Source organism: Sinohyriopsis cumingii, chromosome 3 (genome assembly GCF_028554795.1).
Source record: "Sinohyriopsis cumingii isolate HCF-2022 chromosome 3, ASM2855479v2, whole genome shotgun sequence".
Lineage (NCBI taxonomy): Eukaryota > Metazoa > Mollusca > Bivalvia > Unionida > Unionidae > Sinohyriopsis > Sinohyriopsis cumingii.
Genome location: NC_142963.1, coordinates 138,274,214 through 138,301,040, shown reverse-complemented (window position 1 = coordinate 138,301,040; position 26,827 = coordinate 138,274,214). Strand labels below are relative to the sequence as shown.

The window sequence follows — 26,827 nt, the reverse complement described above, 5'->3', positions numbered from 1 at the left end:
ATGGATCTGGGATCATTTTTCCCCTAAACATGAAAAGCAAAGTATGGATCTGGGACTGTTTTTGATGTATCTCGAAAAAGAAAGTCATCCACATCAAATATAGGACGTTTTCATGCTTGAGTGACTTGTACTTTCATCGTTTGATTTATTATATAAGCATTCAAGATAGACGTGATATTTTGTTGCTGAGAATTTTGTATTGTATGTATATTTTGTATTGTATGTATATTTTGGTCGCTTTTATGTTTAATAAAATTTTGAAAGGTCTCCCCTTATTGACATTCAATACTATTTCATTTTCACAATTTAGAACTGCACGATTTAAAGAATCTTGTCACAGAGGCAGAGGAGAAACATTTTCCAGACTCTGAGCTGTTGACACGACTTGTCAATGCAGTAAATGAGGCAGAGAAGTGTGTCAATGTGGCAAACCAGTTGGTTTCCAAGAAAGTCAGAACAAGGTAGGTAAAAGATGAGAAATGATGAAATGTTTTCTCACATATGTGTAAGCTTGGTGGGATAATGGTATCATCTTTCTGGTGCAGAACTTACTCTGAGATTATTTTGAAAATAGAAGTACTTTTCTCCAAACATTGAGAATCTGTTATATAGAAAGGTGTGGACTGGATTTATAAAACAGAGTCAAGAACCAGAAAGTTGAGATTCTGGAAGTGGGACTTTCACTAAAGAAGGCTTTACTAAAGGTATTGACATCAACAATGTTGATGTTTTATCTTGAAGTTTTTTGCCGTTTTGATTCCATTGTTGCAGGGGAATTACTTGTGTTGTCTTTGTTGGACTATGTACAATATTATTCCAATATTTACACTGTAATAGTTTTTAAACTATTATTGAATCTGATTAATTAATCTGCAACTATGAAATCTAGTCTTTAATCTAATCCAATAACTCAAACTGAAATTCTGAATTTTTAAAACAATCCTCTGTTGCAGATACATTGTCCAGCCAGTTATTTGGCCAATGGTCAGTTTCAGTAACAGTAATTACAGTAAAACCTCACTTAAGCTACCTGCTGTGATTGACCATCAGTCATATACTGCCATAATTGTCATGCATGGATTGATATTATTACATAAATGCACTTGTTTGAGTAACCACCTGTTGAACACAACCAGCGACCACAAATGTTAAGTCAAATACATTTCAACACTGCAGCAAATGACCACACTGCAGCAAATGACCACATTGCAGTAAATGACCACACTGCAGCAGATGACCACATTGCAACAAATGACCACATTGCAAAACTAGACATAAGCACTACTGACTTTTATTTAATCAGTTTTAACGATGATCACTTCGGAAGGTCTTCAGGTAGTGTGCAGATTCTTCTAAATCCAGACAGAAAATATGGAGTTTAGTCTGGCTGCTAACATTCTTAGACATAACAGGTTGCATTGTATACTATGGGCTGTAGACCAGACTAGAGTTTGCATAATTTTTCTTTATCAGCAGTGAAGACCCATCACTGTAAAAGTAGCCTGACTGTCACTGGAGCAAACAGAAAACATTGTTTGTCTATAGCATTGATACTCAATGCCTAATAGTGAATAAAGGCATTATCTCTTAAATAGTTGCTTGCATTTTCCAGATGAGTTCATTCTATAGTCCTTGTAATAGTTCCAGATGAGTTCATTCTGTAGTTTGTGTAATAGTTCCAGATGAGTTCATTCTATATTCCTTGTAATAGTTCCAGATGAGTTCATTCTATAGTTCGTGTAATAGTACCAGATGAGTTCATTCTATAGTCACATTAATGGTTCCATTATTTTATTGCTTTATTGATTTTACAGTTATTTAACTCTAAACACAAGGATAAAAGTGTTATTTGTAATGTATCAGCTGCATCCTTTGTTTATCAGATTAATCCTTTTATATTGTAATGTAATACCCAGTTATCTATATATTTATAATGCATCACTCATTTTGATTATTAATTGGTACTTGTATATTCCATACATATGCAAGATTATTAATTAGTACTTGTATATTCCATACATATTCAAGATTATTAATTAGTATTTGTATATTCCATACATATGCAAGATTATTAATTAGTACTTGTATATTCCATACATATGCAAGATTATTAATTAGTACTTGTATATTCCATACATATGCAAGGTCATTTTTCAAATGGCTTCAGTTATTAAAGCTATCATGAATTTGCTTCACACATATAAATGTGAATGTTTTACGATACATATATCTTTATTGCAATTTAAAATTAATTTGAGATGAATCTATGTGTTATTTTAACAAGAACTATGAATTGTGGAACAAAATTATATGTACAGTCATTGTAGATATTTTCCTTTTTTAAACCCAGTTGAATTTAGTCTTTGAAAACTGACCCTCTTGAATAGACCTGTTATGAGAAATTACCAGCTTTAAAAGACTATTCTTTGTTGGCAGATGGGTGACCTCTCAAGACAAACTTTTACTGCATCAACTTCTGTTTTGTTTTCGGGGGCACAAAATAAATTTGTTGTCTTTTTGCTGGTGGATAAGTGTCGGGCCCTTTTATATTTCTGTTTTCTGGCAGCCTCAATCCCCATAAATTGGTACCCCCTCAATCCCCATAAATTGGTACCCCCTCAATCCCCATAAATTGGTACCCAATACAACACAAGTGAATTGTAGTGTATGCTGAACATTGTTTTGCTAAATAAAATTCACAGCATATGGTGAAACATTTTTTTGCATTGTAAATTTGCAGCATACACTAAAAACAATTTGCATAGTGAATTCGTTGCATATACTAAACATTTTTTGCAAAGTGATTTTAATTTTAGTAATACAAAATTCATACTAAGAAACTTTTTTGTTGTAGAAACCGTCAGTCATTTGAAGGCAAGTATGTTGCCAAGCTGAGTTTGGATGAACTAAGGTGTTTTTATGAGCAGGTTGCAGGGTTACCATGCAAGATTAAAGAAGGAAAACTTCTGAAGGTAAAATTATTTAGACGTTACAATGTTTTGGGGACAGTATGAACTATTTTTGTGCAAATATTATTTTAATAGGTGTAATACAATACCTTCTGTTAATGCATTGCTTAATATTTTCATGGTGCTAGTCCCCAGTCCATGAACTTTATTATTAATTGGAACTTTAAAATGAAAATAAAAACAACATGATCACAGTCAGATACCTTAGTTCACTTCTGGCAATTCATCCTTTCTTTTTCTTGGATTTTGTTTCATTTGTACACATCTCTTGGGCACTCAGTACTTGATCGGTTGTCTTTTGGCATTTCTGCTGTAAATTGTATTCATTTTTTATTGTATTTATTTTCTCCCTAGTCCCTGCTCATTTTAGTTTCATCTGTCTCCATTTTCTTTGATTTTGAATTGGATTTAGTGCCTTGCTAATAAAGCTGTACTTGTGTTTTTTCCTTTAAATAGTAATCGGTATCAGGATAAGTTATTTCTGTCTTTTATTCCCATTCATTTTATTTATTCCTTTCAGCCTTCACAGGTTTTGGCCCTGCTTTCATCGACTTTAAGGGTCCAAATTTGCTAAATATTAGATGCAACCCTGTAAGGTTGAATATTTTTTGCTACTGAATTTTTTAAAATTGCCATCAAAACTATTTTAAAGTCTTCTTAAGATATTGATGTGTCTTTTTATTACTACAGTAATAATACCAATTCTAAAAACAAATTCAAGGGTGTGATGGTTGAATATCTTTTGAATTTTAATAGCAGTTAAACTTGGAAACAGTTATGAGATAAGATCATTTTTCACAAAACTTCTCTAAACTATGTATTCAACTTTTTTGTTGTTGTCAACCATGGCCTGGAAAGTACAGCAAAAACAATGCAAATAGATGAGTTTTGAAAACAATTGTTCCCTTTGCTGGTCATAATATTTTATGTACATCGAATGTGTAGTAAGTATTCCAGTTAAAATATGTTGTGAAAGCCAGGCCAGGCTGTATGTATTTCACAAAGGCAGGAAAATAGTCGTCAATTAGTTCTCCCATGCCTTCTCCATTTTCATAGGCTCCCACTAATTGTGCAGATAGAACAATGGCCCTCCCATAGGAATGATTCTTTTAGTTTTGGTTTTTACTGTGACTATATCATGCAGAGGAAATAAAAGCCAAGTGCATTCCCTTTGACACACCCATGTAGCCAGCCTGGGCTGGTATTGAATCTAAGAACTTTGGATTACAAGTCCAATGCTTTACCAACTGAGCTATCATGGCTACCTATGGGAATGAATGCGTCCATATTTCAGCAAAAAAATCTGTAACTGTTCAATTAATTGCCATCCATTTTGTTTTAATCTTAGAAGGGTTGTGTAACATAGTAATTTGGCTACCTGGAAGACAAGACAAATCAATATACAAGTGATTTGACCTCTGATTCATCCTTTGTTAACTGAGATGATGGTAAATATTTCATGATAACATCACAATGTCTTTTCAAATTTGTATTGAGTATAGGCCATGAATATTTGAATAGTAAAATAAGTTACTCATTTCAGCACTAGAACCATTGACCCACATACATTTGTTTAAAAAGAACAGAATGAACTTTAGCTTTGTGTTAATGAATACCATGCAAGTAAACCAGAAAAAGTGCATGCAAAAAGTTAGTGTACTTGGCATACTGCACTAAAATCAGTCAATGCCATTATTTTCATTATTGCATTAGAGTCTCATTTTCTTGAATGTGGTTGGTTCATTCTCCTTGAATCACTTAATTTGTTTGTTGTAGTAAGACCCAAGAATATTTGTAATTGTATTAAACCACATTCACTCCAGATATTGATCTTCAATTGGTTGGGCGTTAAAGCAGTCCAGATTCTTCAGCATTTTGTTTCATATTTTTGTTTTATTTCAATTAAACATGTAATAATGTAAATGAAAATGGTCCATAGGTGCAACAGCATTGACGGTTTTGCATGAATATATATAAATATATATATATATATATATATATATATATATATATATATATGCTTTCAGGAACTTCTGGATAAGGTGCTAGATTTCCAGACAGAAGCAAAGAATGCACTAGAGGCAGAAACTCCAGACTCTCAAAAACTGGACCATCTTATTGAATTTGGCATCACCCTGGATGTCGATCTGCCAGAAATCCCCAAACTGAAACAGGTAGGAATGGTTATATAGGCCTAAATACACAACAGGTAAGAATGATTATATAGACCTAAATACACAACAGGTAGGAATGATTGTATAGACCTAAATACACAACAGGTAAGAATGATTATATAGACCTAAATACACAACAGGTAAGAATGGTTATATAGGCCTAAATACACAACAGGTAGGAATGGTTATATAGACCTAAATAGATGACAGGTAGGAATGGTTATATAGACCTAAATAGACAACAGGTAAAAATGGTTATATAGGCCTAAATACACAACAGGTAGGAATGGTTATATAGACCTAAATACACAACAGGTAGGAATGGTTATATAGACCTAATAGACAACAGGTAAGAATGGTTATATAGGCCTAAATACACAACAGGTAAGAATGGTTATATAGGCCTAAATACACAACAGGTAGGAATGGTTATATAGACCTAAATAGACGACAGGTAGGAATGGTTATATAGACCTAAATAGACAACAGGTAAGAATGGTTATATAGGCCTAAATACACAACAGGTAGGAATGGTTATATAGACCTAAATACACAATAGGTAGGAATGGTTATATAGACCTAAATACACAACAGGTAGGATGATTATATAGGCCTAAATACACAACAGGTAGGAATGGTTATATAGACCTAAATACACAACAGGTAAGAATGGTTATATAGGCCTAAATACACAACAGGTAAGAATGGTTATATAGACCTAAATACACAACAGGTAGCAATGGTTATAGAGACCTAAATACACAACAGGTAAGAATGGTTATATAGGCCTAAATACACAACAGGTATGAATGGTTATATAGACCTAAATACACAACAGGTAGGAATGATTATATAGGCCTAAATACACAACAGGTAGGATGATTATGTAGGCCTAAATACACAACAGGAAGGAATGATTATATAGACCTAAATACACAACAGGTAGGAATGGTTATATTGGCCTAAATACACAACAGGTAGGATGATTATGTAGGCCTAAATACACAACAGGTAGGAATGATTATATAGACCTAACTACACAACAGGTAGGAATGATTATATAGACCTAAGCACACAACAGGTAAGCATGATTATATGGACCTAAAACACAACAGGTAGGAATGATTATATAGGCCTAAATACACAACAGGTGGGAATGATTATATAGACCTAAACACACAACAGGTAAGAATGGTTATATAGGCCTAAATACACAACAGGTAGGAATGATTATATTGGCCTAAATACACAACAGGTAGGATGATTATATTGGCCTAAAAACACAACAGGTAGGATGATTATATAGGCCTAAATACACAACAGGTAGGAATGATTATATTGGCCTAAATACACAACATGTAGGAATGATTATATAGACCTAAATACACAACATGTAGGAATGATTATATAGGCCTAAATACACAACAGGTAGGAATGATTATATTGGCCTAAATACACAACAGGTAGGATGATTATGTAGGCCTAAATACACAACAGGTAGGAATGATTATATAGACCTAAATACACAACAGGTAGGATGATTATATAGGCCTAAATACACAACAGGTAGGAATGATTATATAGGCCTAAATACACAACAGGTAGGAATGATTATATAGACCTAAATACACAACAGGTAGGAATGATTATATAGGCCTAAATACACAACAGGTAGGAATGATTATATAGGCCTAAATACACAACAGGTAGGAATGATTATATAGGCCTAAATACACAACAGGTAGGAATGATTATATAGGCCTAAATACACAACAGGTAGGAATGATTATATAGGCCTAAATACACAACAGGTAGGATGATTATGTAGGCCTAAATACAGAACAGGTAGGAATGATTATATAGACCTAAATACACAACCGGTAGGAATGATTATATAGACCTAAATACACAACTGGTAGGAATGATTATATAGACCTAAATACACAACAGGTAGGATGATTATATAGACCTAAATACACAACAGGTAGGAATGGTTATATAGACCTAAGTACACAACAGGTAGGAATGGTTATATAGACCTAAATACACAACAGGTAGGAATGGTTATATAGACCTAAATACACAACAGGTAGGAATGATTATATAGGCCTAAATACACAACAGGTAGGAATGATTATATAGACCTAAATACACAACAGGTATGAATGATTATATAGATCTAAATACACAACAGGTAAGAATGGTTATGTAGGCCTAAATACACAACAGGTAGGAATGATTATATAGACCTAAATACACAACAAGTAGGAATGATTATGTAGACCTAAATATACAACAGGTAGGAATGATTGTATAGACCTAAATACACAACAGGTAGGAATGATTATATAGGCCTAAATACACAACAGGTAGGAATGATTATATAGACCTAAATACACAACAGGTAGGAATGATTATATAGACCTAAATACACAACAGGTAAGAATGGTTATGTAGGCCTAAATACACAACAGGTAGGAATGCTTATGTAGGCCTAAATACACAACAGGTAGGAATGATTATATAGACCTAAATACACAACAGGTAGGAATGATTATATAGACCTAAATACTCAACAGGTAAGAATGATTATGTAGGCTTAAATATACAACAGAGAGGATGATTATGTAGCCCTAAATACAGAACAGGTAGGAATGATTATATAGACCTAAATACACAACAGGTAAGAATGATTGTGTAGGCTTAAATACAGAACAGGTAGGAATGATTATGTCGGCCTTAATACACAACAGGTTGGAATGCAGCAGACCTGCCAACCTACTGAAAAGATCTCCCGATTCTCCAATTTTAAGGGAAAAAAAACAATTTTTCAATTCCCCGAGGAAAAAAATATCGTATTTGTTATACAAAATATCATTTTCCATTTCCCAGTTTCTGTTTCTGGCTTTTCTGTCTGGTATGTTTCTTAGTACTTTGCCATATCCAACTTGATTTCGGTTTTCATCCACCAATACAAAGAGATTAACTCAGTGTGGTTCTCTTTATCTGATCCCATCAGCAAATCTCAGCATCATAATGGTTAAGTTTCTCAGCAAGAAGCGAAAATAAAGAAGAAAAGGAAGTAACGACTTTTTACCAGCCAAGAAAAAGAAATGGGATCAAAAATATAGGAGTGATTGGGGGAAGCAGTTTGCTTTCCTTCGTCCATTCTGCCACTGATGATCAGCTCTTTCCACATTCAGTTCTGCATCCAAATTGTAGATTTGGTAAAGCTGAAACTATCTATGCAGATCAACATATTGATTCCTTCCATTCAGTTGGAGAAAAAGGCCAGGTCCTTAAGCAATACTACAGATTGTTTAGACATATCTGCAACTCTTGTATGAATAAGTAAGTCATCCATCAGTGGGTTGCTCTCAGGGAAAAAAAGGTTTCATCTGGCCAACTGTTGTTTCCAGCCCTTGTGGGATTAATGCTATCAGTACCTTCAACATCGCACCGCAACAGCAATGCTGAGAGAGCATTCTCAATGGTCAGAAAAAAAACAGAACCAGCCAAAGAGCCAGCTTGTCAGTATCAACCCTGGAATCTATTCTTGTTAGCAAAATTGGCACACAAGGACAAATAAATTGTGAACTTTGCAGAAATGCAAATATGCAACATACAAAGAACTGAAATAACACAAGTAAACATCTTTATCATGATATGTACACCTTACTCTTGTACCCCAAATGTAAAGGCCTAAATACACAACAGGTAAGAATGATTATATAGACCTAAATACACAACAGGTAGGAATGGTTATAAAGGCCTAAATACACAACAGGTAAGAATACTAGTGTATACCAAAGTAATGCTATGGACTATATTTAATTCATAGTAGTATTAACTTTGTTTTGTTCACTTTATTTTCAGGTTCTTCAGCAAGCCAAATGGTTGGATGAGGTACGGGATAACCTTCAAGATCCAAACCAAGTAACGTTGGATACAATGCGCAAATTGATGGAGTCAGGGGTTGGTCTGGCACCACACCCTGCTGTGGAGAAAGCAATGGCTGAGCTGCAGGAATTGCTAACTGTCAGTGAAAGATGGGAGGAGAAGGCCAGAATCTGTCTACAGGCCAGGTATTGATTTTATAGATTTGAAAATGTATCTCATTTAAGACATCCTCAGTTTTAACAAAAAATTTCAACATAGTGTTTATTATCTGTTCATTTGGTTCAGAAATGAGTATAATTTAATTATATAATATATATATATTGTATATAATTTACTGATATATTTATATATTACTTGTATATAATTTACTGATATATTTTACGTAGCAGAGAAAAAAGTATAAGTGTCTTGCCCAAGGACACACCACAAAAGCTGATCTGATAATTGGAATCGAATCAACACCCTTCTGGACACAAGTCCAATGCTTTAACCTTTGTACCACTGCAGCTTCGTTGTTACTACAACAAAGAGCATGGAGATTGGTTAACACTCCAAGTAAACGATGTGAAATTATAGTATCCTGCATTTTTGAGAAGTTATTGACTGGTGATCCAGTTGAATTAATTTTGTTTCAAGCACCAGTATTTATTTGACATTTGTGATGCGAATGTTTTTTGCCAGAGACCAAACCTAGCTCATTTATTTTATACAGGCCAAGGCATGTGATGCCCACACTTGAGGCTATTGTTAATGAAGCCAAAGAGATACCTGCTTACCTGCCCAATGTTGCTGCATTAAGTGATGCGTTGAGGAAGGCTAAGGAGTGGACACAAAAAGTGGAGGGAATACAAGTGAGTTGGTATATTCTAGTATGCCTGAGGATGAGATTAGTAGGTCATATAGGGGTGCTCTACATATATTTATGAACTTCTGAGAGAGTGGTGTGTGTAAGGTGGGTGTAAGGTGAAGTTTACATTTGCAACATGCACAATGGAGAGAATGTTGTATACCTCTGTTACTTTCTTGTACTGTTGCTGACATTTCTTTGGATATTTTACATGTGGAAATTGTACATCATCTAATCACACAGCTAACTGGAATGACTGCTCCTTTGTGCTCCAAAAATCAGACTGGATTTGTCTAAAGTACAATGTCTTTAGGAGTTATTAAGATAGGGAAAATGAATTTTGTTGGACTTAGTGGAAGTTGGACATATGACTCAATTTGTCTGTAAAAATTCCATTCCCTAGAAAAGGGTCAGCATGCCTTAGTGGAAGTTGGACATATGACTCAATTTGTCTGTAAAAATTCCATTCCCTAGAATAGGGTCAGTATGCCTTAGTGGAAGTTAGACATATGACTGAATTTGTCTGTAAAAATTCCATTCCCTAGAAAAGGGTCAGCATTAAATGATATTGAGATTAAGCCGACTGTAAAAAAAATTACTTTCAAGCTAAACAAAAGGCAGGCATGACAACAAGGTTTTTTTTTTCTTTTTGTTTTTTCATAATTTAGCATCTATATGAATAAAATTTGTCCATAAAAGACAAATGTTTATGACTTCTTTAGTCACTGTTAAAAATAGGATTCAAAGTGCATTAGCATGAGTACACAAAAGGTCTTCAGATTGTGGTGAATCAATACATATTGCCCACCTGTCAATGAGCAAAGATATGTCCAGAAGCAATTACATGTATTTGCAAATTCTCATTGTTTCAGAGCTCCGATTCATACCCATATCTTGATATACTTGAGAATCTGGTTAATAAAGGGCGGCCAATCCCTGTTCGACTGGATCAGTTGCCACAGGTAGAATCACAGGTGGCAGCAGCAAAATCCTGGCGAGAGCGAACAGCACGAACATTCCTGAAGAAAAACTCCACATACACATTACTTGAGGTAAGATCAGTCACATAGACATGTTCAGACTGAATATGTATTAAAAGGTACGTAATGTTGTAATAATGTTTTAATAACTTAAAGATGAACCATTTGAATACCTTGCATCAATCAAGTTACTCTCATCGTACCATTGTAAACCTTGCAATGGTATTAAGTAAATAAGAACTCGAACAAGAAAAATGCATTCAGAGCTCATGAATTTGACACCAGCATTCAGTTTGCTTTCCAGTAGTCTAAGTGAAATAAGGAGTTAACTATGTCCAACAGCTGAGAATTAGACTTTAGTTTCAATCCATTAGAATTATTTTGATAGGTTTTGGAATATCTCAGCTACTATGAATGTAATAGGTTTTGGAATATCTCAGCTACTATGAATGTAAAGGCAGAAGTAATAACATTTTTTCAGCAGGTGATTCTTGTAGACAATATATATATATATATATATATATATATATATATATATATATATATATATATATATATATTGTCTTTATCTAGAATAAAACAAACCTTAACGATAATCTGTATCTTTACTGTAGGGCAGAATACCAAAATTTTCACATTTTCCTTGAGTTGTATGTAACATCTATATTTCAGGTGTTATCGCCAAGAATAGACATAGGAATTTACAGCAATGGAAAAAACAAGAAAAAGAAACATAGGGACTCCACCGACAAGAAGGACGTTGAAGCTAATGGTTTGCCTGAATTCAAGCTGGAGGAGCACCGAGATCCTGCACAGATTGTGAGTGTTGTCTGAAATCCCCCCATCCCACCCCATAATGTAGAGAAATAGGCTTATGTAAGTCGGGTATAACTGCAAACAATATAGACTGATTTGCTTAATGGTATTGGCATACAGTGGGCTGGGTTGTTTGTTGTCTGTATTTTATCAAACTGCATAGACCAACTTCTGCAATGCATTATGTGACTGTGGATCTGCCTGATGCATTTTACAGTTGGATAGTTGGATTTGTCTTATAAGCAATTATATATGATAGCTATATCTATGTCATTTATCCGTATTACTGACTGCTTCAGTGGCCTAGTGGCTAGCGCATCTGCCTTGGATGGGAGGTCACGGATTCAAACCAAGGACTTATAAAAATGGCACTAGCAGCTGCCTCGCTAGGCACTCGGCTTTAAGATGTTAAGTGTTAGGACTGGTCTGCTTGGTGTCAGGAAAATGTAACTGGGTGGGACATCATGCTACATGTCTTTGGTATGATGCATCAGTGCTAGTTATCACTATTAACTGCCACACTGCATACATCGTAGCAATATGACTGAAAAATTGTTAAAGCTACATTAAAAATCCGAATCACACACACGATTAACTTTTATCCATATTACTGTTTCCAGAATATAACTGACATCATTCACTGTATCTCCTTTAAACTTGCTTCACATTAGGCTAGTGGTCTAGATGTGCATTTGCTATTCATTATTCTTCACATTAGGCTAGTGGTCTAGATGTGCATTTGCTATTCATTATTCTTCACATTAGGCTAGTGGTCTAGATGTGAATTTGCTATTCATTATTCTTCACATTAGGCTAGTGGTCTAGATGTGCATTTGCTATTCATTATTCTTCACATTAGGCTAGTGGTCTAGATGTGAATTTGCTATTCATTATTCTTCACATTAGGCTAGTGGTCTAGATGTGAATTTGCTATTCATTATTCTTCACATTAGGCTAGTGGTCTAGATGTGCATTTGCTATTCATTATTCTTCAAATTAGGCTAGTGGTCTAGATGTGCATTTGCTATTCATTATTCTTCACATTTAGTTTTTCTCTATTTTTTGTTCCATTCATCCAGTCATTAAATTTTCTTTGGTTCAGGACCATAATTCTGAAACTTTTTTTAGATATGCCTATGAAACATGGTACAGATATCAGATTATTGGTGTAGATGTGTTTCTGGCTATCAGAAATTCTTTCATTTACATTTTTTTTCTTGTTTTGCCCTTTCACCTATCGAGATATCCATCCATCTTATTTTCAATGTGAATAGTGATCTCTTAAACCATTAAAGATCTCAATGAAATTTTCTACCTAAATATTTTCAATTTATATTTTTTTACGCTTTGGCCATTTGTTAACAGAGCAAAACTCCATAATTGTTCAATATAATAATGATGCTTATTATTTGGCATGTTTTGCAATCTTTTTCTTTATCTTTCTCTCATTATATATATATCACTTGAGAATTAGATGACTCAATAATAATTGTTGAGACTACATCGTAATGAAGTGTGATTGAAATCATGGAGATTGTGAATGCCATTACTTTTTGCCATTGATGAACCACAGTTAGTTTAAGCATCAAACCAGTTAGTTTAAGCATTGATGAACCACAGTTAGTTTAAGCATCAAACCAGTTAGTTTAAGCATTGATGAACCACAGTTAATATAAGAAATGAAAACTTTAATACACATGTTAGTTATAAAATGGATATTGGATAGAGTATAAAATGGCTGTTGGATAGAGTATGAAATGGCTTTTGGATAGAGTATGAAAGGCTGTTGGATAGAGCATACAATGGCTATTGGATAGAGTATAAAATAGCTATTGGATAGAGTATGAAAAGGCTGTTGGATAGAGCATACAATGGCTATTGGATAGAGTATAAAATAGCTATTGGATAGAGTATAAAATAGCTGTTGGATAGAGTATGAAATGGATATAGTCTCAGTTGCTCAAGAATTATTCAATATATTGAGTGCAATTTAGGATGAATGTTGTCTCACACACTTATATCTACCATTTATGGCTTCAGTCCAAGTTACCATAAGGTTCTAGCAAAATTTCTATACAAATTGAGATTGATGAGCCATTGGGTACTTTAAACAGATCTAAGCAAGGGATGTGTGGTGGGAAGGGAGATTTCCTTCAGTAGACCTAAGCAGGGGATGGGTGGTGGGAAGGGAGATTTCCTTCAGTAGACATCAGCAGGGGATGGGGTTGTGGGAAGGGAGATTTCCTTCAGCAGACATAAGCAGGGGATGGGGTTGTGGGAAGGGAGATTTCATTCAGTAGACATCAGAAGGGGATGAGTGGTGGGAAGGGAGATTTCATTCAGTAGACATCAGCAGGGGATGGGGTTGTGGGAAGGGAGATTTCCTTCAGTAGACATCAGCAGGGGATGGGTTGTGGGAAGGGAGATTTCCTTCAGTAGACATAAGCAGGGGATGTGCTGTGGGAAGGGAGATTTCCTTCAGTAGACATCAGCAGGGGATGTGTGGTGGGAAGGGATATTTCATTTAGTAGACATCAGCAGGGGATGTGTGGTGGAAAGGGAGACATCATTCAATAGATATCAGCAGGGATGAGTGGTGGGAGGGGAGATTTCATTCAGTAGACATCAGTAGGGGATGAGTGGTGGGAAGGGAGATTTCATTTAGCAGACATCAGCAGGGCATGTGTGGTGGAAAGGGAGATTTCCTTCAGTAGACATCAGCAGGGGATGTGTGGTGGGAAGGGAGATTTCCTTCAGTAGACATCAGCAGGGGATGGGGTTGTGGGAAGGGAGATTTCCTTCAGCAGACATAAGCAGGGGATGGGGTTGTGGGAAAGGAGATTTCATTCAGTAGATATCAGAAGGGGATGAGTGGTGGGACGGGAGATTTCATTTAGTAGACATCAGCAGGGAATGAGTGATGGGAAGGGAGATTTCATTCAGTAGACATCAACAAGGGATGGGGTTGTGAGAAAGGAGATGTCATTCAGCAGACATAAGCATGGGATAGGTGGTGGGAAGGTAAATGTCATTCAGTAGACCTAAGCAGGAGATGGGTGGTGCAGAGGGAGGTGTCACTCTGTAGACATAAACTGGGGATGGGCTTGTGGAAAGGGAGATGTCTTTCAGTAGACATAAACAGGGGATCTGGTGGTGGGATGGTATATGTCATTAAGTAGAACTTGGCAGCAGATGGGTGGTGGGAAGAGAGACATTATTCAGTAGATATAAACAGGGGCTTAAGCAGCTTGATAAAAAGTTTTTTGTTGGCCCTTTTCAGGTTGCCCAGTTTAAGCAGCTTGAGCAGAAGGAAGTTGAATCCATGCTGGATCTTCGTATCCGGAATTTAGAGAAGATTCGGAGTGATACTGGAGACATCAAATACTGCATGTGCAGGAAGGGGGCCTCTGGATTCATGTTGCAGTGTGAACTGTGCAAAGACTGGTTCCATGGTAAAGGGATAGATTGATTGATTGAGTGCTTAATTGGCGGTTAATGGCATGTCAACACACAAAAAGTTATTTCATGTTGAGGCAGTTGGAGCGAAATGTTTTGCCAGAGATACAATGTCACAAGGATGGACCATTAGGGGTTTGTCACAAGGATGGACCATTAGGGATTTGTTACAAGGATGGACCATTAGGGGTTTGTTACAAGGATGGACCATTAGGGGTTTGTTACAAGGATAGACCGTTTGGGGTTTGTCACAAGGATAGAGCATTAGGTATTTGTCACAAGGATAGACCATTTGGGGTTTGTCACAAGGATAGACCATTAGGGATTTGTTATAAAAATGGACCTTTTGGGGGGTGACACTATGAGAGACCCTTTGGGTTTTGGATTAGTGACAGAACTAAAAGTGGTTAGTAACATCTATTTACAATGTATTTATTGATACAGAAGTGAATACAGACCATATCTATGGATTTTGAAACCACCTAGGTAAACAATCAAAATTTGATCTGGTACTCAGTTTAGATTCACAAATATTTTCTATAAATGGTCAATACAATCACTAAGTACTGTTACTGAATGATAATGCTGATTCTGAATGAAGTACCTAGAAGTTTTCAACAAGTGATTGCTGGATAAATGAAAGGCTACAAAACAGTACACATTATCTTGTGTACATAATAAAAATGAATTATAATATTATTCTGTTAAAGATATGAAGCTGTTCTGTTCCATTTAACAGATATGAATTTATTTCCATCTCAGAGACATGAAACTGAAACTGCTATTCACGTTAAATATTTTAGAAAGGTCAGGTCAGGCTGTGTCTGCTACTGTAAGAAACAGTAGACAATACTACCTGTGACTGTTACAGTAAGAAACGGTAGACAGTACTACCTGTGACTGTTGACCCAGAGAGGTCAGCTGCATCTGGTTCCCTCTGGCATGCAGTCTGATGGATCTGACGGCCAAGCAGATATGCTCACCCCACATTCTCCAACTGTGAAGGCTGATGTCAAGCTGTGTGGACAGCGCAGAGCACCTGGACCCGATAGCCATCACTCATCTAAATTCATCTCCATACATCTCAACATTGTGTCAAGCTGTGTGGACAGCGCATGGCATAAGCTGAGGCACAACTGAATCTGATAGCCTTCACTCATCTAAATTCATCTCCATACATCTCAACATTGTGTCAAGCTGTGTGGACAGCGCATGGCATAAGCTGAGGCACAACTGAATCTGATAGCCTTCACTCATCTAAATTCATCTCCATACATCTCAACATTGTGTCAAGCTGTGTGGACAGCGCATGGCATAAGCTGAGGCACAACTGAATCTGATAGCCTTCACTCATCTAAATTCATCTCCATACATCTCAACATTGTGTCAAGCTGTGTGGACAGCGCATGGCATAAGCTGAGGCACAACTGAATCTGATAGCCTTCACTCATCTAAATTTGTCTCCATACATCTCAACATTGTGTCAAGCTGTGTGGACAGCGCATGGCATAAGCTGAGGCACAACTGAATCTGATAGCCTTCACTCATCTAAATTTGTCTCCATACAACTCAACATTGTATCAAGCTGTGTGGACAGCGCATGGCATAAGCTGAGGCACAACTGAATCTGATAGCCTTCACTCATCTAAATTCATCTCCATACATCTCAACATTGTGTCAAGCTGTGTGGACAGCGCATGGCATAAGCTGAGGCACAACTGAATCTGATAGCCTTCACTCATCTAAATTCATCTCCATACATCTCAACATTGTGTCAAGCTGTGTGGACAGCGCATGGCATAAGCTGAGGCACAACTGAATCTGATAGCCTTCACTCATCTAAATTTGTCTCCATACATCTCAACATTGTGTCAAGCTGTGTGGACAGCGCATGGCATAAGCTGAGGCACAACTGAATCTGATAGCCTTCACTCATCTAAATTCGTCTCCATACATCTCAGCATTGTCATGCAAATGGATTCAGATTGACCTGGACAAAAGGTGAGGGTGACTACATACCTTTCCCGTACTTAAATCAAACTCTACGCAAGTCTATTACTATTCTCTCCATACCAGACACCTTGGCTATGGGCAAGGAGCTGTAGCTGTGGATATACTAGGAGCTGTACCTGTGGATATACAACTCATCATCCTTGGTAACTTGATCACCAGCACAGTCTTCTTCCTGCCAGAGTGTAACACAACAGCTTGGATGCACCCAAGATTCACTGGCATCTCAGTGACTACATCATTGTCAATAGAAGAGACCAGCAGGATGTCTGAGTGACAATACCATGAGAAATACAGAATGCTGGACTGACCACAGGCTCATAGATAATGGATGCAAGCTCTATATCCATATTCAGCCTTGCAGATGACCACTAGGCAAAAAGGTGCTCAAAATGCTCAATGTCTCCAAATTGAAGCAGAAGAATGTGATGTGGGAATTTGTTGAAGAACTGTACAGCCAACTAAAAGCAATTGATATGAACTCTGAAAATGTTGAGGAAAACTTGGCATCCCTTCAGAGGCTCTGTGTTCTCAACTGCATCCAGAACCCATGGTCCCACCACAGGAAAAGATTGGTTTGATGAGAAGGATTCTGCTACACCTACCAGTCTACTGAATGAGAAATGTTGGCTAAAAAAAGGACCATAAAAAAAACATCACTTCATCCTCTTAAATGCCACATTCAGACATTAAGAGGACTGCTGTATAAACTTGGAGAGATTACAGGACTCGTGCTTGAGCAGCAAGGCAGATAAAAGTCAGTCTTGTGTACACAGGCCGACATGGAGAACTTTGAAGACAATCTGTGGGCAACAGACATTAACATCATGGACATTGGTGAGATATCTGAACCATAATGGAGTGGAGCAAAGCTCTGTGTTGGCCCCATCCCTCTTCAGTATGATGTTCTCTGCCATGCTTACTGATTCTGTGACTGTGACACTGTGATCGACATCAAATTCTGGACTGATGGCTGGCTTGTAAATCTGAGGAGACTATGGACAGTGTACAGATGCCATGCCAAGAAGCTGAACCATTTTCATACAGGCTGCCTGAGGAAACCGATGAGGATAAGATGGCAGGACAGGGCCCCAGACATAGAAGATCTCAAATGGGAAGGCATTCCAAGCATCCTCAATGTGCTGATGAAATCACATAGAGACAGGCCATGTCACCAAGCTGTCAAAAATGTGGCTACCAAAGAATATCTTCTAGGTCCAGTAGGAGGGATATTGATATCTGGGTGGTCAGAAGAAAAGCTTCAAAGGTTCCCTCATGACTTTCATGAAACACTTCGGCATTGACCCAGAGTCTCAATCAGGATCATGCCACCTGATGCAATCTTATCCATACTGGAGCTACAGACTTTGAACTGAAGAGAACTGCAGAGTCAGTGCAGGGATATTTGATACAGAATCAAAATATACACAGGAAATAATTCAGAGGCAATGCAGAAGTACGGGCAGCATAGCTGTCAGAGCTGAATCACATTCTTTAATAATCAAGCAACCCCAGGGCAGCCCCAAGTGGCATCTCCTCTCGTGTGCCACAGAGAACTAATTAGCCTGGTCGTCCACTTACGTTCTTAGAGAAACCAAACTAGTTAGTGATATCATGGTCATATTCAAACTTGAAGTATGAACAACTAATAAGATATACTTATTCAAAATTAATTGTACTTTTAACTTGGTGGAATGACCTGGTTAAGCATAAAAACTGTTCTGTGTTATGAACAGCTGTATGGAGTAATGTGATGTGCAGGTTCATACATCGATCTCTTTACAACAAGAATTAATCACATGGGATTTACGGTCCTTCTTATCCTTTACATGTAAAACCATTCAACCCAGCCTTTCAATTTAAATACAGATATGCCTGTATACACTAAATATTACATAGCATAACTTTGTTTTGTGAAATTTGTTTGACCTAATGGAAATTTTGTATAAAATTCCAAAACATCTGGAGTAGCATTCTACTTTATCAAACAGAGATGATAGAAAAAAAGGAAAGTATACAATTATTACATACCACTACAGGTGAAAGATTACTATTTGTCAAGGAGGCATCGATGCATGAGATCATACTGAAAATTTAGATGAAACGAGGTAAGCTAGTTCCTACTGTCAACACTTTGCATGTGCCACGATAAGGTGGTCAACCAATTTAGTAAAACTAAACACGTCACAGTCAGATAATTAAAACATAGCCATGGATAATATTGTATTCTGCAACAGGACCCAATATGTATTTACATGAAAAGACAATATTATTACAACTTGCTACAAATAATTCCATGACACACATCATAGATCGCATACCTGGCTTTTTCTGGGCATGACTTAAACATGCACCCCACTAGTCATGAGTCTGGCACGCTAATCTGTGGCTCCCTCGGGATGGGAAAGAGAGCTTGCTTTGAGCTGCAGTGACTTTCTGGTGATGGGGAGGAGAGCAAGAGAGCTTGAAAATTTTTCTCACTCTATAGACCACACTTTTAATTACAGATCTGACCAAAAATATTTATGCGTATGTTAATGGATGCTATATATTTTATTTTAATTATTGATTTCTTTCTACCATGAAGCTAATGTGACCTCCCAGTATGTACATTTTACTGCAGAATTTCTGAGTAGTCATTTGGATATCAGTGCAGTGTTTTATAGGAGGCATGATAGAGATCAGTAGTATACATATACAAGGATAATTGTAATGCATTTATAAATTTAAAATGTATATGAAAAATTTCTTTTAATGCACAGTTTGAAGGAGTAGGAGATAACACAAATACAAACCAAGCAAAGCAAAAAAATCTTAACCGTTTTTAAAATTTTATTGAACAGGTATCTGAATAAGAAAAGTTTAACAATTTCTGATCAAAGAAAAGATGCAGATTAAATGAAAAAATTGGACAACACTGATCTGTTGTTTGCTTTCTTGTTTTCCAGGAACATGTGTGCCTCTGCCAAAGTCTGCCAACTTTAAAAATAAATCCTCACAAATAGCTGCAATCCAGGCTGCAAAAGATCTCAAGTTTTTGTGTCCGTTATGTCTGCGATCTCGAAGACCACGTCTTGAAACTATTCTGTCTCTTCTTGTTTCATTACAAAAACTTCCTGTTCGGCTACCAGAAGGCGAAGCTCTTCAGTGTTTGACAGAGAGAGCCATGGCGTGGCAAGATCGAGCTCGTCAAGCCTTGACAACTTCAGAACTTGCATCGGCACTTGCGAAACTAAGTGTGCTTAGTCAGAAAATGGTAGAACAAGCTGCTCGTGAAAAAACAGAGAAAATTATCAATGCTGAACTTATGAAGGCAGCAAATAACCCAGAGCTACAGGGACATCTAGCAAGTGTAACACATAGTGCATTCAGCGGGAACCAAGGTTTGGCCTCTTTGAGGCATATGGACTCAGGAATTGGATTGGACATGGAAAATTCAATCTCTATACCTCTGTCGCCACAGCAACACCCAGATTCTGAGAGTTCAAATGATGTACAGATGGAAATTGAAGTCATCAGCTCAAATCACTCAGGGATGTCAGAGCACGCATATTCTAGTGCATCAAAGATTAATTCCAGTAAGTTATTTAACATATTGTATGAATTTAATGTATATTCGAGTAATGAATTGTGTTTTGTGTGAGTGTTCATGTGCATACATTGCTTTATCCTTTGATTACCATTGCAATACAGCTTGTATTTGTTACTTGAATCCTTTGATTACCATTGCAACACAGCTTGCATTTGTTACTTGAATCCTTTGATTACCATTGCATCACAGCTTGCATTTGTTACTTGAATCCTTTGATATCCATTGCAATACAGCTTGCATTTGTTACTTGAATCCTTTGATTACCATTGCAACACAGCTTGCATTTGTTACTTGAATCCTTTGATTACATTGCAATACAGCTTGCATTTGTTACTTGAATCCTTTGATTATCATTGCAACACAGCTTGCCTTTGTTACTTGAATCCTTTGATTACCATTGCAATACGGCTTGCATTTGTTACTTGAATCCTTTGATTATCATTGCAACACAGCTTGCATTTGTTACTTGAATCCTTTGATTACCATTGCAATACGGCTTGCATTTGTTACTTGAATCCTTTGATTTCCATTGCAATACAGCTTGCATTTGTTACTTGAATCCTTTGATTTCCATTGCAATACAGCTTGCATTTGTTACTTGAATCCTTTCTCTCAATGCAAGTATGGCATATGCCTATTCCACATGAATGCACTTTGTGACACAAGATGATATTGTTATTTTTTATGATGTACTTGAATTTTATATTTCCAAAATGTGTGTAAATTTTACATAATGAGATTTTAAACACTTGAACCTTTTATGCTGAAATTTCTGTAACTGAAGAACAATTTCATTTCAGTCAGTGTTGTCATTTGACTTTGTCGCTGTGGAAGAGTGATTGGTCTTTCCTGGATGGAAGAGTTTTCATGAGAGCATAAAAACAGAAGATTGAATAGTCTTCCCTTAGTGGAAAACAGTAAATTTAAGATTGTTAATATTTTTGAAAGTCGCATATAGTGAGAATAGAGAGCAAGGTTCTCAGGCAGGACAATTGTGTTGCTGTTCACACATATTTTCTGTCTCACATGATGTGAGATCGAGTCAAGTGACAGCTATAGTATAAGCAACATAATCAAGCCGTGACTTTCTGTTGTGAAATCATGGTTCAAGCTGCTTGCAACAAAGTTTCCGATGTTTTGAAATGAGCTTAATGTCACTATGAGATAGACTTGCACTTTGAGATTATAGAAATGGAAGATTGAATAGTCTTGCCTAGATGGGAAAGAGTGAAAGAGTCTTGAGATCATAGAAATGGAAGATTGAATAGTCTTGCCTAGATGGAAAAGGGTCTTGAGATTATAGAAATGGAAGATTGAATAGTCTTGCCTAGATGGGAAAGTGTCTTGAGATCATAGAAATGGAAGATTGAATAGTCTTGCCTAGATGGAAAAGGGTCTTGAGATCATAGAAATGGAAGATTGAATAGTCTAGCCAAGATGGGAAAGAGTCTTGAGATCAAAGAAATGGAAGATTGAATAGTCTTGCCTAGATGGGAAAGAGTCTTGAGATCATAGAAATGGAAGATTGAATAGTCTTCCCTAGATGGAAAAGGGTCTTGAGATCATAGAAATGGAAGATTGAATAGTCTTGCCTAGATGGGAAAGAGTCTTGAGATCATAGAAATGGAAGATTGAATAGTCTTGCCTAGATGGAAAAGTGTCTTGAGATTATAGAAATGGAAGATTGAATAGTCTTGCCTAGATGGAAAAGGGTCTTGAGATCATAGAAATGGAAGATTGAATAGTCTTGCCAAGATGGGAAAGAGTCTTGAGATCATAGAAATGGAAGATTGAATAGTCTTGCCTAGATGGGAAAGAGTCTTGAGATTCTAGAAATGGAAGATTGAATAGTCTTGCCTAGATGGAAAAGAGTCTTGAGATTATAGAAATGGAAGATTGAATAGTCTTGCCAAGATGGGAAAGAGTCTTGAGATCATAGAAATGGAAGATTGAATAGTCTTGCCTAGATGGGAAAGAGTCTTGAGATTATAGAAATGGAAGATTGAATAGACTTGCCTAGATGGGAAAGAGTCTTGAGATCATAGAAATGGAAGATTGAATAGTCCTCCCTAGGTGAAAAACATTTTTTTCTGTCATATCTCGTGAAATAGTTTTTTGTTTGAACACATTTTTGGTATCAAAGCAGACAAGAGTAAGACATTGATGTTATAAGTAGCTGTGTTACCTGAATATGCAACACTGATTGGTAGCTGTCAGTTACCTGAGTATTTGACACTGATGTGATAGGTGCTGTGTCAGTTACATGAATGTGCAACACTAATGGGTAGCTATGTTAGTTACATGAATATGCAACACTAATAGGTAGCTGTGTTAGTTACACGAATATGCAACACTAATGGGTAGCTATGTTAGTTACATGAATATGCAACACTAATGGGTAGCTGTGTTAGTTACATGAATATGCAACACTAAGGGGTAGCTATGTCAGTTACATGAATATGCAACACTAATAGGTAGCTATGTCAGTTACATGAATATGCAACACTAATAGGTAGCTGTGTTAGTTACACGAATATGCAACACCAATGGGCAACTGTTAGTTACACAAATATGCAACACCAATAGGTAGCTGTGTTAGTTACATGAATATGCAACACCAATAGGTAGCTGTGTTAGTTACATGAATATGCAACACTAATGGGTAGCTATGTCAGTTACATGAATATGCAACACTAATAGGTAGCTGTGTTAGTTACACGAATATGCAACACCAATGGGTAGCTGTGTTAGTTACACGAATATGCATCATCAATGGGCAACTGTGTTAGTTACACGAATATGCAACACCAATAGGTAGCTGTGTTAGTTACATGAATATGCAACACCAATAGGTAGCTGTGTTAGTTACATGAATATGCAACACTAATGGGTAGCTGTGTTAGTTACATGAATATGCAACACCAATAGGTAGCTGTGTTAGTTACATGAATATGCAACACTAATAGGTAGCTGTGTTAGTTTCATGAATATGCAACACTAATGGGTAGCTGTGTTAGTTACATGAATATGCAACACCAATAGGTAGCTGTGTTAGTTACATGAATATGCAACACTAATGGGTAGCTATGTCAGTTACATGAATATGCAACACTAATAGGTAGCTGTGTTAGTCACACGAATATGCAACACCAATAGGTAGCTGTGCTAGTTACATGAATATGCAACACCAATTGGTATCTGTGCTAGTTAACTACTTAGCTAACAATGTTTAATTGATGACTGTGGCATGGAATAATACTAGCAGTAAGTGACAAATGAAATACATCCATACATATAAGAATTTTTGTACAAAAATCCATAACTTTCTTTAAATTATCATTATTAATTTCAGAAACACTAGGGAACTTGTAATAACTAGTTTGAATAATGAAAATAATGTATGTATGTAGTTGCAGATGTTGGAAATATTGGCCTGAATGGTTGATACAGAATAGTATTGTTCCTTTTGCTGTTTTGAAACTTGATCATGCATGTCAGGTGTCACTTCTGCTGATTGCTTAAACAGCCTATTGATTAGAAATTGACAGTTGAAAATGTGATGAGAAATATGTTATTTAAAATTTGTAATATGCTGGTAATTCTGCAAGTGCGAGTTAATATTGCAAGTAGATTTTTTTCTTCCCAACTTCAAAACAAATGCAAGCTGGAATAAAAGTTGAATACATTCCTGCATTTCAGGTGTATCACAATATACAGCACTCACTTAAGAAACAATTTTGTATTGATTTCTGTAACATGCGGATGAAATCTTAAATGGTCGCTCATCCTTGCTTAATTGATTAAAAGTTAGTCTCTGTATAATTTGAAGCTTTTTGTCTATTTTTGTCTCACTTCCATTAGAAAATGTGAATATGTATCACTTTTTGGGACTGATAGTAAAGACTCAGGTAAATACAGCAGTAAATTTAAGCTTGTTAATATTTTTGAAAGTCACATATAGTGAGAACAGAGAGCAAGGTTCTCAGGCAGGACAATTGTGTTGCTGTTCACACATATTTTCTGTCTCACATGGTGTGAGATCGAGTCAAGTGACAGCTATAGTAAAAACAACATAATCAAGCCGTGACTTTCTGTTGTGAAATCATGGTTCAAGCTGCTTGCAACAAAGTTTCCGATGTTTTGAAATGAGCTTAATGTCACTATGAGATAGACTCTCGCTTAATTTTGCCTTCTTTTCAACTTTTTATCTGTCAGTTTTAATGATGAATTAATGTTGTCAGGTTTTTAAAGCAAGAAAGTGGCAAAAAGATTTTCCAATTGTGATCTGTTTCATTCAGACTATCATACTAGTCCCTGATTAATGGAAACATTATTATTCAGAAATCATTAAAATGCACCACTCTGTGAATCTGAAAATGTTCATCAAGTGAGAGACTTAAAAGTTTTATCTGTTTTAATGTCATTCGGACAACGTTCAGTATTGCTGATTGTCAGATAAGTAGTTATGTTCAAGAAATAATTCTCGTTTCAGGCATTAAATTAGGCAGTACTTAATTAACTGACAGATGAGTGATAATGTATGTGTTCTACTTCAGATTCTTCACCAAAGAAACACCAGCGGAAGTCCCCATTGGTGCCACGGCAGGTTGAGACACCCATGCTGGAGTTGTCAGACACAGCCAAAGCACAACTGGAAATCCTGATGATGGAGGGAGACCTGTTGGAGGTATCACTTGATGAGACACAACACATCTGGAGAATTCTGCAGGCGTGCTCACCAAGGACTGAGGACAAGTTCATCGAATTTGATGCAAGTATAATGTTTATTTAACAAAATCACATATATTTAGTTCAGTATTACCTTCAGCCAGTGACAGCAGCAGCACTAGTCTCTATTTTGTGTTAAGAGTTTTAATGACAAATTTGGATAGAGATGTAAAGGGAAGAACAGTTGAAGTGTATTTACAGGCAGTTGTGTTCTGCAGAACCTGTAATCTTCTGTTTTTGTCCTAGTACTTTTTTTTAGATAGAATTTAATTTCCAATGCCAGTATTGGTGTGCGTTATTAAAAAAAAATGTTCGGTCTTGCCAAGCTTTATTTATAGCCAGGTAATACAAATTATGCCTAGCCATTTACTCAGACTTAACTTCATCAGTCTATTCCTGTCTTTTGTCACTGATTTAATTTCTGCCTAATAACTTTTGAACGAGTTAATGCATTAAAACAAAATGAGGCTTTTCATAAAGAATTAAGTAGGTCAGGTTTGAGCTTCACAGTTGTCAGTTCAGATTAGAATAAGTTTTAGTTTTGTTTGATTTTTTTTTTTTTAAACCTGATCTTTGCATGTTGATCTTGGCTTGCTTCATTTACATCATATTGGCAATTGTTTCTTTTAAAGTTTTGATAGGGACAGAAAAAAGCTTGGTAATACTCAGTTCCAAGTTTCTAGTTAAGGTTGATATCAAATTTTGTTCCTTCAGGATTCAGAAGGATTTTTGGCCAAGCTTGGCTTTGAAGAAAAACTCAAAGTCAAGAAGGAGAAGGACTTGGAAAAGAAAAAAAAGAGGAAAAAGATCCTTGAAGGTTTTGATTTTGATAAAGTCAAGAAAATTAAGTCTGAACCTGCTCTGGAGGGAGAGAGGAAGAAAAAGATCAAACCAAAAATTAAAAAGGAAAGAAGCGAAAACATTGTGGGTAAGTGTTGTCAATGCATGAATAAAAAATTTTTTTATTTTTTGAAGGACCTGCTCTTATTTTGTATCAGAAAGTTTAAAGACCTCTCTCTAGCTGCTCAGTGTATGAAACTTTAGTTGGTAATGGATCCAAATTTTTTTCATTATTTTAAGATCAAAACTTCTTTAAAATTTTAGTGTTTTTCGGGTGCAGATTTTTTCCAGTTTTAATTTGAATCAGACTTTTTCAATAATCTGAAACTCATTTTCCCAGAAAACTAAAATCATTTTGGTCCCATTTTTTTATATACAGTAAAATGAACTACACGGGACAAATAACTTGAGTAAAGCAGCTGTAGAATTGTTTTGTGTATATGTAGATTCTGTAGAAAATATCCTTGCTGAAAAAAAATGACCAATTTTTCTGTACCCTTGAATGTCCACTATCA

General features: G+C 36.3%; 1 protein-coding gene across 6 annotated transcripts in view; it reads left to right on the top strand.

Annotated features, from left to right (window-relative positions):
- The window catches only part of LOC149803945 (lysine-specific demethylase 5A-like), a 103,939-nt gene that overhangs the window by 62,812 nt on the left and 14,300 nt on the right, over window positions 1-26,827 (top strand). For all 6 annotated transcript variants that reach the window (XM_089953756.1, XM_089953753.1, XM_089953757.1 and 3 more), the window contains 11 exons: window positions 311-461; window positions 2,855-2,972; window positions 4,997-5,143; window positions 9,020-9,228; window positions 9,756-9,894; window positions 10,763-10,942; window positions 11,543-11,689; window positions 14,967-15,138; window positions 20,101-20,730; window positions 25,301-25,515; window positions 26,187-26,400. In XM_089953756.1, coding sequence (XP_089809882.1) covers window positions 311-461; window positions 2,855-2,972; window positions 4,997-5,143; window positions 9,020-9,228; window positions 9,756-9,894; window positions 10,763-10,942; window positions 11,543-11,689; window positions 14,967-15,138; window positions 20,101-20,730; window positions 25,301-25,515; window positions 26,187-26,400 — 2,322 coding nt within the window. The remainder of the gene's footprint in view (window positions 1-310; window positions 462-2,854; window positions 2,973-4,996; window positions 5,144-9,019; window positions 9,229-9,755; window positions 9,895-10,762; window positions 10,943-11,542; window positions 11,690-14,966; window positions 15,139-20,100; window positions 20,731-25,300; window positions 25,516-26,186; window positions 26,401-26,827) is intronic.